At 52.4% G+C, this 16,658-nt stretch overlaps 1 protein-coding gene across 3 annotated transcripts in view; it reads left to right on the forward strand.

Moving 5' to 3' along the window:
* Positions 1 to 1,202: 1,202 nt before the first annotated feature.
* The window catches only part of Myo7a (myosin VIIA), a 68,761-nt gene continuing 53,305 nt past the window's right edge, over positions 1,203 to 16,658 (forward strand). The window contains exons 1-3 of one of the 3 annotated variants that reach the window (XM_029479536.1): positions 1,203 to 1,440; positions 2,978 to 3,037; positions 14,049 to 14,162. In XM_029479536.1, coding sequence (XP_029335396.1) covers positions 3,020 to 3,037; positions 14,049 to 14,162 — 132 coding nt within the window. In that variant the 5' untranslated portion in view covers positions 1,203 to 1,440; positions 2,978 to 3,019. Of the gene's footprint in view, positions 1,441 to 2,977; positions 3,038 to 8,551; positions 8,972 to 14,048; positions 14,163 to 16,658 lie in introns of those variants that run through there. The other 2 variants (XM_021165941.2, XM_021165942.2) reach the window with 2 other exon arrangements.

Consider the following 16,658-nt stretch of genomic DNA (forward strand, 5'->3'; position numbering starts at 1 on the left):
TGCTTAGCCGAGTTTGGGTGCTGAGGAAATGTCTCTGTTATGGTTCTGAGTCCACTTTCTCACCCACCCACTGCCTTCCCAGCATGCACCTCAGCACCAACGAAGCTGTCACACCTGCCCCAGTTGCCGCCTTGTCGATTGGGCTCCGGCTGCTCCAACCTGTGTCTCTCCCACTCTGTGTAGGCTCATGCTACTCACCTGGCTCATAAGTATCAGCTTCTCGGGTGAAGGCTGCGTTGGGTGCAAGTCAACCTTGGACCCTGGTCTCACTGTGGCACCCTGGTATGAGGAAGTTGACCAGCTTTTCCTTAGTCTTGTAGCAGTTGGCTGTGCCCAGCAGGTGGCACCATTGCACCATTGATTCTCCCCACTCCATACCACCATAGATTCCACCCCCCCACACTCCCCACCCCACCTTACCCCCTGCCCCCCACACCCGAAAAGCAGCTTTCCTGAGTAGATGTCCCAGCTGGCCAGTGTGGGCAGAAGAAGGGGCCAGGTCTCAGGAGGAGGAGGAGGAGGAGGAGTCCTCCAGCGTCCTTCCTCGTCTACCATGATGAGTATTTGTGTCCTGTTCATTCCCACCCACTCCCTTTTTTAAATCTCACATACACACACACACACACACACACACACCGGGTGAGTCTCTGTTCTGCGTGAGGTGGCTCCTGCTCAGGTGGCTTTGCAAACTGTCTGGATGACAGCACACTCAAGACTCCTAGGACAGGCTGTGGGGGGCCGGTTGTAGAGCCTGGGGGTGGGGCGCATCTTGGGGAGTCATGGTTTGGATGTTGTGTCCAGCCAAGGCTCCAGGTATTGCCAAGCCTGCTCATCTATATGGTCTCTAGTAGTGTCCTGGACGAGGGAAGCTGGGTGAGCAGGGGAGGCTACTGGGAACTGAGACCCAGCAAAATCACGAGGAAGATGGGACGTGATCAGGTGTCCCAACCATGCAGAGATGGCAGGTAGTAACACAGGTGACAAGTCACCCTGAGGTCCTGATGGTTGGCCCCAGGCCCGAGGTTCCCACTGGCCAGCAGTGCCCCCTGGGACTTCTATGCCTTGCATCCCTGCTGGTTAGCTTTACACAGCACCTTGGGCAACCAAGGTCAGCAGCCCCAGCACAGCCCGCCCCTCATGCTGATGTCACCACATCCAGACCTTCGAGGCCCCCAGGGCTCCGCCTCCTGGGAGAAGGCTTTGGAGGGAGAGGGCGGGTGGCAGTGCAGGCTGGACAGCTGCCCTGAACCGAAAGAAAGAGTGACCCAGGGAGACAAGAAACAGAGTAGCCCAAGGGAAGCCCACAGCAGCAGCAGAGCAAGGCTCAAGCTAGGGCTGAGAATTTGCAGGCTCCAGCCTCAGCTTCCAGAGTCCTCCTGACTTGTGACCCCTGGCTCCAGGCTGGGAGGTGGTGACTCGGAGGGTGTGGATAAAACCCAGGTAAGGATGGGCTGCCCTGGCTGGAACTTTTGGACTGGGGAGGAGTTACAGGCTGGGGCCTCCTCTGGAGCCTCTGCCCTTAGCTTTAGGTCCCTGGGACTGGACTCCCCTGAACCTACAGGGGCCTTGCCACCATAGGCATGGAAAGAAAATGCCCTGAGCTGTGCACATGGAGGCTTATGCCTTGGATGAGGGAATAGCTGAAGAACACAGGGCCTGTGGAGTTGTTTCTGGGTTGGAGCTGGGCCAGGGGTATCCAGAGGCAGGGGTGAAAGATAGGAGTGGAGGGTGGGGGGCAAGTGTGGATGCCTCTCTTGCTTGGTCTTTTGGTCACCTCCCCGATAATCTATCTCTCCTTGCACACGTTGTTTCTTCTTTGTGCGCCTTACATTCCCAATATGTGACCCAAGAACATGAAGGTTACTATCTGGGGTTGCCCAGGGGTCAAGGTAAAATCAATCGTGGGTCTAGGGAAAAAACCCAAACAGAAACTATGGTTCTTTGTTCTCAATTTGAAAAGCAACAGCCTTACACACTAGTCTTACACACTAGTCTTACACACTAGTCTTACACACTAGTCTAGTCTGGGATGGAGAGGTAGAGCCTCATGCACGGGGTAGAAGAGACCTGAGCTTTTCCATGGGTCTTCAGCTCTACCCTCCAAGTCTACAGTTCCAGTCTGTCCTGCAGCCTTGTACCAGCATGAGTGAGGCAGGGGCCAGGCAGCCTCTTCAGACGCCAGCTCTCATAACTACTGCTGCTGCCTTTGCGATTATCCCCCTGCCGGGACCACAGCGTGGTGTAGGTCTCCCGAAGGGCCATATGCCCATAGAGACCCAGGGTGTGGGGTCAGGGCTCAGGTATCAGGCAGTGTCGTGGGCAGAGGATCAGATGTCCCAGTGCCTCTGAATGGACCCTTGTGAAAACTTAATGCTCACTCGAGGGGCAGGCCAGGCAGGGATGGAGGGGCCTCACACCAAGACCTATGGGCTGGGGCTGCTTCTGGTGACCACACTCGAGGCAGCAAATCCATCTCGAGCCTATTCCTGGGTCTGGCTCTGTGCTGGATGAGGTAAGAGATAAGGGCCATGAACAGGTGTTAGATCATTCTGCTATGTGTCCTAAAACTCCTGAAGCAGTCCTGAACCAGGACCAGAGTCCAAATCTTACTTAGTCCCAAGTCTTCCCCGCCCTGCTGTGTGACCTTGGGTAAGAGATAGTCCTTCTCTGAACTTTGGGCAGCCTCAGGACATTAGTCCCTGTCCCAGCACAGCCCACCCCTCACGCTGATGTCTGGTACAGGGCTGACTACACTCCTTTCTAAGCCCTTTGAGATGACGAGGGCAACTTTGGGCAGTGGAGGTGGTGATGGTAACTGAGGCTCTGGTCACATAGACTGAGCTTTAATCAGAAGGATGGAAACCAAGGAAGATTTCTGTGAGGGAGGAGGGGTAGGGATGGGGTTAGGGAGGAGCCTAGGTGGCCCTGCAGATCCAAGCTGCCTGGGCTCAGGGCGTGCCATGGTCTCTTCCCACAGAGCTGTGTCTGGTCACTCCGGCAGGTGTGCTGACGTAGAAGCATGGTTATTCTGCAGAAGGTGAGTGTGTCTCTTCTCTCTCAGAGCTGCAGAGGGCCATTCTGGCTTCCTCACATCCCACCCTGCATGTCCTCCTCTCTATGTGTTTAGCCATTGGAAATGGATTCCAATTCTTCCTCTTGGCAAACTCCTACTTAGTCTTCAGAACCCAGCTGTGAGAATTCCCACCTCCGCCACCACGGCTTCTTTTGTCGCTGACACGTGTCTCTGGGCAGGAGTGATGATTCATCCCCCAGTCCCAGGCATTCCAGACAGAGGAAGCACATGCAACGGCCCCAGTGTAGAAGGTCTTTGGGGAAGCAGTTAGCAAGTTTGCTTAGGGGGGACCTGGACAGAAGTGAGTCAGGGTAACAGGGCCCAAGCTGGAGCTCCCCAGGGAAGAGGCACAGGTGCTGCCCATCAGCTGAGCCTTCCAGGCCCCCTAATCCCCAGAGCCACTCTGGTCTCTGACCCTCAGCCCTTCCCCGTGATCAGCCTGAGACTAATGAACTTCTTGGTCTCCAATGTGGGAGCCAGGAATGCAGGCAGTGCGCCAGGTGGGCCGGGCACAGAGCCTTTGGGCTGAGAAGCTGGGGGCTATTGAGGCTCAGCCACGAGTTTCCTGTTGTCTCAGGCTATGAGAGGCCAATGGAGCAGCCTGGCTGGAAACCCCCAGGCTGCACAGGGCCCATGTGTTAAAGGCAGGCTACTGCTCTAGATCAGGAAAAATTTCAGGGACTGAAAGCTTGCTTGATGGCCCATCAGAGAAAGCCAAAGCCAGGCTAAAAGGGGCTGATGGGTGGTGATTCACACAGACACCCCTAGAAGGAAGATCCAGGGTCCCCACAGGAACAGGGGTGTTCCCCAGAGCCTCTACCTGACTGGACTTCTTTTCCCCTGGACTGTTTGCTTCTGACTACCTGTGAATGGTGGCTAGCCTCGTCTTGCAGGGACTGTTTTGGTAGCGGATCTTTAAGTGAATGGTGGCTCTACCCATTTTCAAGTGGGACATGCCTTTCTATTACATCTCTCATCCTCCACGATGCCCTGGCCATAGGTGCTGACCGGCTCGGCAGGCTCCATCTTGGATTTGGATGATGCTGGGGGGAACCTTGAACTGCCCATCCAGGTCCCTTCTGACCTATGCTGTAATCCCTGAACTGCCAGACTCTGTCGCCTCTTCTGCCTGCCGCTCACTCCTGCCGGTCTCACCCTCTGCTCCCTCCCCTGACCTTTGCTTCCCCCTCCTGCTGCCTACATCCTCCCAGGCCTCAGCCTAATTTTTGGGGAGACTCTTTGCTCCTGTGACCCTAGAGACCATGTCTCCTCTGAATTCCTGGACCCAAATAGAGCCCTAGAAACAAGGGTAGCCTCCTCTTGCTCCTCAGCTTCCCTGCTGGGAACCAGGCCCCTGTGACTCGGGGTTGGGTACTGAGGGATGCCCAGCTAAGAGCACCATTTGGATGTAAGAGCTGAGCTGGACTCCTGGCCTTGGCTTTCCAGCTATGAAGCTGTAGGCTAATTACTGCCATCACTTTGCAAAGGGCTGATGGTAGGAGGGTTGAGAGTACCATGTCCTGCTAATAGAACTGTCCAGCCTCGGCTTAGCATAGAAGTCCACAGAGGTCAGCTGCCACATACCTTCTGATAACGGTGCTGTGCCGTGTTCCCGTGCTTTTTTTCTCTTATTTTATTTAAGATGAGGAAATCCCAGGAGACCTCAGAGGACCCGATGGTGCTTTTTCCATGTGCAGCTGCCCTCCCGTGGGAATAGGTATGGCAGGTCATTCATTCAGTTTCTCTCCTTCCTTCTGTACCTCAGCCTTCCTGAACCACAGATTCAACTCATTCATCTTCATTCCTCCCTTCAAATCCAGCCTTCCTGAGCCACGACAGGGTGCCAGGCACGTAGGACATGTGCACGACAGTGGGCTAATTCCTCAAACTCCACTACTCCCAGAAAACCTTTTGCTTTGTGAAGGGTTCCAACTGGCCAGTCATGGTATCTATGGTTGTCATCCTAAGTGATTCGGTGAAGCTATGGGGTAGAAACTCAGTCTATTTCCCACAGGGGAAGAAACTGAGGCTCCAACAGACTCACTGAAACATAATCTGGGCAGGCCTGGACATGACAGGAACAAGGAGCTGATGGAGAGACAGTTGTCAAGGAAAGGAGGCCTGTGGAGGGGTACAGGGCCCAGGGGGAGGAGAAGCCAAACTGTCCCTGGGTGGCGTTGCAGGGTAGAGACTTTTTGCGGAGAAGCCTGCTGCCAGTCTGGGCTCACCCTTTGTCTTCATGGCCTTATGAGTTAGACAGAATCCCTAGGGAGTCTTAGGGTATCTGAGGCCCCCTCACCTAGCCAGTCCTCATTCACCTGCCCCACAGAGCCCCCACTGAGGCCTAGTTTCATGCCAAGTAGAACCCCAAAGATGAAGACTATTCCCTGCCTCTCTGGAGAAGTTTCCAGACCAATTGAGTGTTATCTGGAAGCCAAAATGTGACAGCTAGATCCCAGGGGGACAGGAGGATGAGAGGAAGCCTGGGAATCAGAATCAGGGAAGCTGCGAGACTATAACAAAAGTCCCGCCTAACCTAAGTCCCAGGAAGATGTCCCCAGAGTGGCCAGGCCGGGTGACATTGGAGAGGAGACTCCAGGCCTCTGTGGTGCACACGTAGCTTCTTTGAGGACCTTGAAGAGGCTTTTTCACTAAAGTCTGACATGACTTTCCTCTGTGTTCTGTGGTAGGCTAGGGTGGGAGCCACGTGAATGTGACCCAGATCTGCAGGCAGAAGGTTTGAAGATAGCTCTGGGCCACACGCTGGCTGGATTGTGACTTAATAGAATATAATGCCTTCTTTGTCTCTTCTTCCAAGTCATGACTTTGAATCTGTTAGGCCTGATACCGATGTGAACACCCGGTTCTCTCTTGGCTACTGTTTGCCTGGAACGCTATCTGCCCAAAGACCTTGGATCTAAAGTGAGTCTCGTGCAGGCAGGAAGTCCTTGGTAGAATCCTGTGTTCTTATCCATTCTGTCAAGTTCTTCCTTTCAAGTGGTGCCTACTTAACTACTGGTGAGGGCTTGACTTGCTGAGACCGGGCTCATCTACCTAAGGTTAGCCTCCAACTTGCCATGCAGTCAGGAATGACACTGAACTTCTGATCCTATGTCCCCACCTCCCCAGCACTGTGGTTAAAGAATGCACCTGACTGGTTTTATGTAGCACTGGGGTTTTGTGCTGGGCAAGCACTCCGCTGATTGAGGATTGAGTTCCATCCCCAGGCCCCTGATAAGGCCTTTGCTGGTGAGCTATTTGTTCTCTAAACATTTTGTAACATCTCTAATCCTCTCATTATTGACATCTTTTGTGCTTAATTGATTTTTTCCAATTTACTATTTTGATTCCTTTTTCTTTTTCTTTTTTTTTTTTAAAGGTGAATTCTTTTTTTTTTTTAATTTATTTATTATATGTAAGTACACTGTAGCTGTCTTCAGACACCCCAGAAGAGGGCGCCAGATCTCATTACGGATGGTTGTTAGCCACCATGTGGTTGCTGGGATTTGAACTCTGGACCTTTAGAAGAGCAGTCGGGTGCTCTTACCCACTGAGCCATCTCACCAGCCCCTTGATTCCTTTTTCAAATCCTCCTTTTTATGATTCTTCTTCTTCTTCTTCTTCTTCTTCTTCTTCTTCTTCTTCTTCTTCTTCTTCTTCTTCTTCTTCTTCTTCCTTTTCTTCTTCTTCTTCTTCCTTTTCTTCTTCTTCTTCTTCTTCTTCTTCTTCTTCTTCTTCTTCTTCTTCTTCTTCTTCTTCTTCTTCTTCTTCTTCTTCTTCTTCTTCTTCTTCTTCTTCTTCTTCTTCTTCCTTTTCTTCTTCTTCTTCTTCTTCTTCTTCTTCTTCTTCTTCTTCTTCTTCTTCTTCTTCTTCTTCTTCTTCTTCTTCTCCTCCTCCTCCTCCTCCTCCTCCTCCTCCTCCTCCTCCTCCTCCTCCTCCTCCTCCCCTCCTCTCCCCTCCCCTCTCCCCCTCCTCCTCTCCTTCTCCTTTGAGTGCTTACTGCTCCTGCAGAGGTCTGAAATTCAGGTCCCAGCACCATGTCAGGTTGCTGGCTCACAGCAGCTAGGAGCTAGCTCCAGGGACCCCAACCTGTGCACTCACACATCTGCTGTACATTTACACAGACACACAAACACATACACATTCACATAAATTTTTAAAAAATTCTTAAAAATATTGTTTAAAAACACCTTTAAAGGTTTTTTTTTCCCCTTTATGGCTTCTCTTAGGCTTACAACTAAGATCTTAAATATACAATATAAAAACCAAAATAACTTCAATGGTGTATAAGAGACGTGCACCTCTAAAGATCTACAGCATTTTCCATCTTCACAGCTTACAGCTTTACATGCTGTTCATCAAACATATTAATACAGAGTTATAACTACCTTTTGCATTTCCAATCACAGGAAGGGAATGGAGAGTTACACACCAAAGTACAATACTGCTCTGTAGACCAGGCTAATCTTGAACTTACAGAGATCCACCTGCCTCTGCCTTCCACGTGATTAAAGGTGTGTGCCACCACTGTCTGGCTTTTAAATTTTATTTTGTTTAATTTTTTTTTTATACAGACTCTTGCTATGTTGCTCAAGCCATCCTTGAGCTCACTGTGTAGCATAGGCTGGGTTCAAACTCCCAGCGCTCTTACCTCTGCATCTGTGGTATTATAGGCTTGTGTCATCACACCTGGGGTTTTTTTGTTTTTTGTTTTTTGATTTTAACATTTGAAGAACACCCTCTTTCTGCCTTCAGCCCTCCTTGGTTTCAGAAGAGGAGTCAGCTTTGTGCATAGTGGAGATTCTTAGTGTAAAAGGAGTGGCCCCTCTCAGCTTCTGTCTCTCTCTATCTCACAAGAGAACCTATTTTTCTAGTGTCACCTGCAGAGACAACCTTCCAGTACCCTGCTGGACCTCTCCAGGGGACCTCTCTCCAGCCACCAGATTCATTGTCTGGCCTCTCCCTGTCCTTTGCATATCTTTGTGCTATCCCTCCATCTGGAACACCTTTTCCTTCTCAGAGTCTCTCACTTGTCAGCAGTCACCAAGCACACAGGATTTGTTCACAGCACCCATGGCTCCACAAACCCCTCTTCCCTGTTACCATCCCACCACATGCAGAGGAGGACACGGATTACCCCAGGTAAAGGAATTTGCCCAAAGAACACCGCTTGTGGCCAAGTGGGATTGAATCTAAACTGTCTGGCTCCAGAGTCCACAGAGCTGATACGAGGGCTGCACTGACCCTTATCTGGTGGCTCTCCCTTATCTGTGTCTCATCCCACCAGGATGAGAACTCAAGGACATGGTGTGTTAATAGGACCCTCTGTGCCCTGCTCCACCCTTGGTTCTGTATGGACAGTTAGAAAATGCCCAGAGTCCACGTGGGTTCCTCCCCTTCATTTTGGGGGTTTCATGGGCAGGCAGGCACGAGGAGGCACTCTCATGAGAGCAGGGTGGGTCCCTGAGTGTGGAAAGGGTTGGTGGCAGCAGGACGGGGCAGCAGTAGGATGGTGAGGTCCTGTGTCCCTGAGGCTCAGCCTGGGTTGTGTGGGTAGAAGGAGGTGCTGGCCTGGCCTGACAGCCCTGAGCTGCCTGTGCCTTCTGAGGGTCTCCATTCTCCCCAGGCCCTGCTCCCTGCTGGTGTTTTCTAAGGGAGCACTTGAGTTTCTAGGGCTCCAGGCCAGAAGAGTTGTGTGAGATGGATAAGAGAAGAAAAAGGAGAAAAGAGGTCGAGAGAGAGGAAGGCAGACAAACAGACAAGCTGAGGTGGGGCAGGAGGTTGGAGGGCATCATGGATCGACAGTGGCATCTGGCTCAGGGCTCTGCATCGACTGGAGCCTGGTACCTCATCTTGTTTAGATACCGGGACACAGGAGTGCTTCCAAGTTCCTACAAGGTAAGCCCAAGTCATCTTAGTGGCTGGAGGTCCTGGGGGAATCCAGGGAACCTCGGAGATACAAGACCACCCATAGTTGACCCCAGGGTTTTGGGGAGGAGAGTCAGACAAGCTCTTCAAGGTTCAGTTCCCCCTGGAGATGCCTCCCTGGGAGATTTATTTATTTACTTACTTACTTACTTACTTAACCAGCTTTTATCAGCCCTCTGTGCTATCCTTCTGTCTGGAACAGCACAAAGATCTGCAAAGGACAGTGGGGGAGGACAGACAATGGATCTGGTGGCTGGAGAGAGGCCCCCAGATTTTATTTTTATTTTATTTTATTTACCAGCTTCCACTCCCCAGCTGGTTGTTGGGAACCACCCTGCTCTGTAGCCCTAAAACTTTTCTAAGTTTACGTGCTCCCTCCTCTATAGCATGGGTCTAAAGCCCTCTATAGGGCTTTTCCTCCTGCAGAAAACAGACCGATTTTCTCCAACACTGCGGCCAAGATGAGGTTTCTGGAGCTCTTTCCTGGCTGCGGTTCCAGAGACGCACCCTGGGAATCTGGGGGTGTCAAGGTCCCTCAGTGTGTGTGTGTGGGGGGGGTCGCAGCAGGCAGTGCCCCTTCCTCTCCAGGCCCACGGGCGTCACCTAAGCCGCCGTTGCCATGGGCCCCTGGCAGATGGCCGGGTTTAGGGTTCCCAAGCGGGTGGCGCGCGGGATTAGGTGAATTAGGAGCCCGCTTCTTGTCGTGAGGCCACCAGACCAGGCGCACCATGGAGTCCCCCGGAAGCCCTGCTGACCCAGGCGAGGCACCCGCCCCGCCGCCTGGCAAGTGGGCTCTGGTGCGAAACTTGAACCAAACGCTCAAGACCTTCGCGGTCCTGCCGGTGAGCCCCGGGCCGGGAGGGGAAGGCTCATCTGCTTGAGCCTCAATTGCCCAGGCAATCAGACACCAAATGGGATGCAGGGGCTAGAAGCGCACGGGAGACTGCAGCCCTAGGATGCTGCATGGGACTAGGGACTTTGGTGTGAACTTGGCCGAAGGCACACCTCCCAGGATCTGGAGGTTTTGCCATGTGGAAACCCAGGGATGCCATGGGGGAGGGGCAGACTAACTGAACCAAGTTAAGAATAGAATTCCCAGCTTTTACAGGGGAGCACTCTGAGGCGCATAATGGGGCATCCTAGAGTCTCCCCTCTCAACATAGATGCCTATGGCAGTACATCAGTCACCTCCTGCCTATGAAATGGCGCCAGTGGGTAGAAGGATGAATGAAAGGCCATGCTCTAATTGATGCTCCTGTCGTTCCCCAGAGACCTAAGACCTGTCCCAGAGGAGAGGAGAGGCAGGAGGGGGCTGAGGACTGTGGATTGGTACTGATGTGATACTGACCCCAAGCTTAGAGTTAGGGCAGACAAAGGCGGCATTTTCCTGGATCTCTGGTGTTCGGCTACACTGTTTCCTTCCCTTCCAAGATTGCTGAAAAGTGAGGTCTGAAAAGGTTGACTGTTACAAATCACACGGCACCAGTGTCATAACTGAAACTGGAGCCCATATCTCTTGACTACCGTGTTCACTGCAGCTAAATGCTAGCTAGCAACTGGGAGTATGCTTGAGAATAGAAAGTGTCTGTGGCTGGGTCTGCATAGCAGATGGGGACCTGGGCCTGGAAGACGCTGATCTTGGATTCATTTGACAATGGAAAAGCTGTGAGTTGGCCCAAGTTACACAGGCCCCCACCAAAGTCTCTGCCATGTCTCAAATGGGATCCTCACTGCAAGCTGAGGTCCCTAGAGAGGTGCATTTCATGGCATGTTTTTTTGGTTAATATGGTGGCTGAGTCTGGCCACAGAAAGTGGCTTCCTTCTTCCTTAGCATCTGACAGCCTTGTCAGTGAGCATTCTGATGACAAAATGTACCAAGTTCCCTTTCCTTCTTGGGTCTTAGTTTCGTCACCTATAAATTAGGTATTTTTGTGTCCTACCTGCCTTGGGATACAAGGGCCTTTTCTACCCAGAGCATCGTCCACCTCCTGGGGACACCCTGAAGCTGGAAGTGTCCAGTCACTTCTGGTTGCTGTGTGTTAGAGCACCCCAGTTTCCCTCTCTGAGTCTCTCTTCCTGGCTCCCACAAGGTATCTTAATTTGGTTACCCTATGTTCTTTCTGTGGGATAAATCATCCCTGTGTGCCAGGCCCTGTGCCAGGCCAGAAGGCATCGGTGAGTCGGGGACCTGGCTCTCAGCTGTTCTCAGTCTAGGTTTGCAGTTTGTCTTTAGGGCTGAGAGTCAGTCATTCAGCCAAGAGCCTCAGCCTGTCCTGCACAGGGATAAACCTCTGGAATGTGGGGAAAGAGCCCTGGGCTTGGGGTTTCTCCAGCTCTGGCTGGGTGACGGCAGGGATGTTTTAACCTCTGAGAAACAGGGGACTCTCCACATGAGGGTATATCGTGCAGGCTAATGAAACAGTTTATTTCAGAGGACCTTCTAAAGTTCTGGAAGGTTCTGGGACTTCCACAGAGCAGTCGTCTGGCACCTGGGTCAGCAGGCAGAAATCATTTTTATTTCTCCTTTCCCTCCCTCCTTCCCTCCCTCCCTCCTTCCCTCCTTCCCTTCCTTCTTCCTTCCCTTCCTCCCTTTCTTCCTGCCCATCTTTCTCCTTTGTGGCATTGGAGACAGAGCCTATCTATAGCCTTGTGCAAGTTTTCTACCTCTGAACCGCACCACTATTGGAAGCTTCTGTCCTGCGCTCACTCTCTATCCAGACCCCTCATTCCTGCGGTCCCTCGCACACAGTCACATGCCCGTGCTTACACTCACTCCACACACATGATCACATCCACCCACACTCCCCTGCCTTCTCTCTCACTGAGGTCTTTCCTGAGCCAGGCTGGGCTTGGGTGAGAGGCCGGGCCCAGCCCTGCCTAAGACAGTGTGGCGCTAGGCTGTGAGATCAGCAGAGGACTCCATTGTCCACACAGCTGCCAGAGGGGAGTTGTCAAAGTGAAACCCCAGGGACTGGGGGTGTAGTTTGTGGGGTCAGGTAAGAGCTTGTCTAGAATGTATAAAGCTCTGGGTTTAATCTCAACTTTGTAAATCAGATATTGCACAGCATGCCTGTAATCTCAGCTCTCTAATGGAAGGAAGGTCATCCTTGCCCAAGTCTGTGGCCAGCCCGGGCTACACAAGACAAGGTCTCAAAAAAGAAAGTGAAAATTGTGCCGTTTTCTGGGTGTGGGTGGCTTCATATCCTACTTAGGAGAAAACCCAACCCCTGTGTGGTTCACAGGGCCTGTGGACCTGGTACCTGTTCCTACCATGACTCATCTCAGGGCAGCCTGGCTTGTTCCTCCTGGGATGTACCTTCCCATCTGTTCCTGCTTCATCTGCAGAGGATGGGCAGCCTTCACAGATCTCTCACAGAGTGCAAAATCAATGCTCCCTAGCAGGGCTGAGAAAGCTGAGGCCAGGGAGAAGTCACGGCTATGTGGCCGTGTGAATATGCACAGGTGACCTAGGTGCCGACAATGTCTGTCAAGCAGTTGTGAGGGTTAAGTTGGAAGCAAAGGAGTGTCCCAGACTCCCAGTGGATGCTCAGCAGACATGAACTCTTTCCCAGGCTCGTCTGGGCCTGATCATTTTTCTGACTTGTCTGCAGTCCAGTGGGACCCGGGACTGACTAGCTTGTCTCTGGCCTGCCCTAACTCCCTTTCACATGACATGAGCAAGCCAGGACCCACTGTAGCTCTGATGGGAGAGGGAGGTTTATTGGAGGGAGGGCAAAGAAATTGAGGTTCAGGGGTCAGTGAGCAAGGCTTAGGACCTGGCTCCTGACTCTAGGCCTCAAGCCCTTCCTACCACGCTACGCCCATGGCTCTGTAATGAGCCAGTGTACCAGGCTAGTACATGTGCCACCTTACTTGATATGAAAGTGTATGCTTGTTAGGATGCTAAGCTCTCCCACACTCCAGGAGAGCTTGGGAGCCCCTCCCAAAGGAACACACGTGTGTGTGTGTGTGTGTGTGTGTGTGTGTGTTAAGATTAGAATACAAGCAGATATTTTATTTCAAGACCACCAAGGACTTTTGTGTCCCAGACCCTATGCCCTCTGTCCTCCCCATAGCTGCCTCCTTAATGTCCCCTCCTGCCTCAGGGCCCTTGCTCACACCGTCCCTGCTGCCCTTTCCTTGACTGATTGCTTTTACCCTTCAGATCTCAGCATAGAGGTTTCCTCCACTGCGTAGTTCATTGGTTGCCAACTTGGAGTGTCATTCTCCTGCCGTTGCCTGCCATTCTCTGTCACTTTGGGTTCCTCCCTTCTGCTCTGCTCACCAGGGTCCACAGGGACCTGGGAAGAACTTTGCTTGCTTGGTTGTCACCGTTGTAATTTTTTCAATTAGAATGGAAATTCTATAATGGTCTCTGCTCCTTCTAAATCAAGCAGGACTTTGTATTCAGTAGGTGTCCAATACATGTTGAATAAATCAGGATGGAAGAGAGTTGTTCTGGGTCCAGCTCTGGGTTTAATTCGGCTCCCTGAGCTAAGTGTCAGGCTTTGTACTGGATGCTGCAGAGAACGTGACAATGCCCCTCCCCCACCACCTTCGAGGTCTGGGCTCTCCTCACAAACAGGAGTTGGCACGACCTTGTATCCCAGGCTCAGCAGAGAGCGGTAGGCTTACAGGAACCCCTTTGCTAGGGTGATTTTTGGAGCCTTCAATGTTTGTCACACCCTAGTGGGCCCTGTGTCTCCCTTTGGGGTAGAAAGGACATGATTTGGTGTGCCTGCCTTAGTCTCTAGTCTGTCAGGTACCTGTGTGACCAGAAACCATGGGCTGCACAGCCTCGTGGCTGAGGTTGTGCTTCCGTGCTGTTGGCTGCTCCTCTTCATGAGCCTCAGCTCACTCACCTGGAGGTGAGGGGACCTGACTTACGGAAGAGGCACTGATGACATGGTATGAGCCCCAGCCTAAGGCTGGCCACCATGAGCCTCCCAGAAAGCAAGGGTTCCCTCACCCCTGTCTTCTGGCTCAGATTCCAAGCCTTGGTGGTAGTGGGAGAGAGGGGCTCAACTTCAGGATCTCCTGTCTACAGGGGGACTATGTATGGATGGACCTGAAGTCAGGCCAGGAGTTCGATGTGCCCATCGGGGCCGTGGTGAAGCTCTGTGACTCGGGCCAAATCCAGGTGGTGGATGATGAAGACAATGTGAGTAACCATCTTTCCTCCAATCCTACTTGGGAAAGCTACAATGACAGGTGTCTAGAGTAGAAAGTGATCAGCACGCACACACACACACACACACACACACACACACACACACACACACACCAACCACATCCCTGCCATGCACACAATCCTTCCTCCTCTGTTCCTGCAAGAAAGACTCCCTTTTGCTTTCTGTGTGCACATTTCCAAAACCTTCAGGCCATTCTGGGACATAGGGCTGAGGGCTGTGTATGCTATGTTGGGGAAGCTCCTTGGCATGGCTCAGTAGAGCTTTGGAGTCAGGCTCCTTCCTTTCAAGCCTCTGTTTCCTTTAATGAGACTCCCATGTGAGCCTACGAGTGCTGGGCACCTCAGTACAGTTGGTGTCTGTCTAGGCATACTGGGCTTACTTAGCCCTATTGGCTCGTGGAATTTATCATCCACTTAGCCCTCAGGGAATCAGTCTCATGGAAAGGGACCCAGAAGTGCAAGCTTGGTAGATTGTAATGAGCCTTGAGGAAAAGGGGAAAAAGTCAAAGGAAGGGGTGTGTCACTAGGGAGGCAGGCAGTCTGTGTGAGGGTCCGGAGGCGAGCCATGGGGACTCAAGCATAAGTTCACAGCATTTGTGTGTACCTTTGCATGTGGGTGTTATGTGCATGGGTGTGCATGTGTATATGCATGTGTGCAAATGTGTGTCTCTGTGCGGACTCACGTGGGTGTCCACTGGGGGCACAGATGCACTGCAGAGCACAGGAGTGTAGGATAGTAGAGACATAAAAGACCCAGGAAGCTTCTATTTGCCATAATTGGGATTGTGTCCAATGCTGTGCCTGGCTCTGGGGACAGCCTAGCCTGGACTCCTGCCTTAGACTTCAGGTCTGGAGAAAGCCAAGAGGGAATAGAGAGTGCAGGTCCTGTTAGGACAAGGGAAGGCAGGCACAGGAGCTGTGGGCCTAGGGGAGGGAATCACTGAAATTCCTAGGGCCCCGCTACTTCTGCCTGTATTCCTGCCACCAGCATCTCAGCTCCAGCTCCAGGACTCAGGTTGTAGGAGAAAGGCTTGGCTCTGAGCTTGAGGCCAGATGTCCTTCCCTTCCTTCTGAGGCTCTACTTCTCCATGCAGGGAAGTCGCTGTTGTGCAGGGTGGGCTGGCAGCCGACAGACAGGCTGGTAAAGCTCCCCAGCTCTGAGGATGGGGACCAGGGACTCTACCTGAGGGGTAGAGTTTCACCTGGGTCAGGTTGCATGTCAGATGGTATCCTGTAACTCTGTCACTGGATCCTGAAGGTCCCCTCCCATCCTGCACACCCCTCCACCAAAGCCCTAAGAGTGGGGACTGCTGGGGGTGGGGTGAGACTGGCTAGAAACGTAGGATGTGCACAATTAGGGAAGCTGAGGCCTTGGGACCCTCTTTCCTATTTCCACTCTAGGCCGCCGTCCTCCACCTCTGTCCTCTCACTGACACGGTGGCCTGAGAGGAGGGACCTGGGCAGTCACATCTGCTTTGGCAGAGCTCAGTAGAGTGTTCAGAAAGGCTCTCGGGAGAACACTGCAGGGCCAAGGAAGCTCTGGTCTTCCTGCCTTTGCAGAATGCATTCCTGTGCCTGCCAGGAAACCCCACCTCCCTCCACAGAATGCCAGTCCTCTTTCCCAGACAGCTCTTTCCCAGATGTCCCCTACCTCACACACCCAGTCCTCAGAACTGTCTGTGGTATTTCTATGTACCTTGCTGTCTTGCCCTCTCTCCCTACCTCCTTTTCTCTGTCTTTCTTCTGTGTCTCTGCCCTTTTTGTCTCTGTCAGTCTTCAGACACTTCCTGTCTTTTTCTCTGTCTCTGTCACTCTGTCCTTCAGAACCAATGCTTCCATACTAGGCTTGTTACACTTTGGCCTCCGCTGTGGGCTGTGGACCTTGACCAGAGAGCTGCTGCCCTCAGCAGGACATCTTCCCACACAGGAGGTGGAGCTGTTCGGCTGCACTTCTTAACCTGGCCTGTCATTTTACATTGAGTCTGACTGCCACTGTGAAGCCAGGTCCCACTTCTCCGTTATGTGTCGTGAAGAGAACACTCCTGGTCTTTGGAACCTGGTGGCTCAAGGTGTCCAGCCCATACCTGGCCGAGTGTATCCCAGGCCCCAATGACCTGCACACCTGACAAGATTCTCCACAGGCGATAACTTTCCCCTCCCCCTCTCCGGGACGGAAGCACTATTATCTTTGCTGTTTGTGGACTAGGCCCTAGCGGCCCAGGAAGGAGGTGTGAGGAGCCAGGAAGGTGGTGTAAACTGCTTGGCCTCTGTCCTGTCTCCCCCTCCCCCAGCTCCATAGAACTCACCAGCCAGGCCTGTGAAAGACACCCTGGTGGTGCCGGATTCCCATTGCAATTGCTCCTGCCAACCCCTTACACACCATGCCCACACCCTCCTGGAAGGACTGTTTTTGCTGGGCCCTCAGCCTGGCCTTCTTTCCTCACTTCTTATAGAAACTTTCTCTTC

This window comes from Mus caroli, unplaced genomic scaffold (assembly GCF_978045245.1).
Source record: "Mus caroli unplaced genomic scaffold, Mus_caroli_1 scaffold_8, whole genome shotgun sequence".
NCBI lineage: Eukaryota > Metazoa > Chordata > Mammalia > Rodentia > Muridae > Mus > Mus caroli.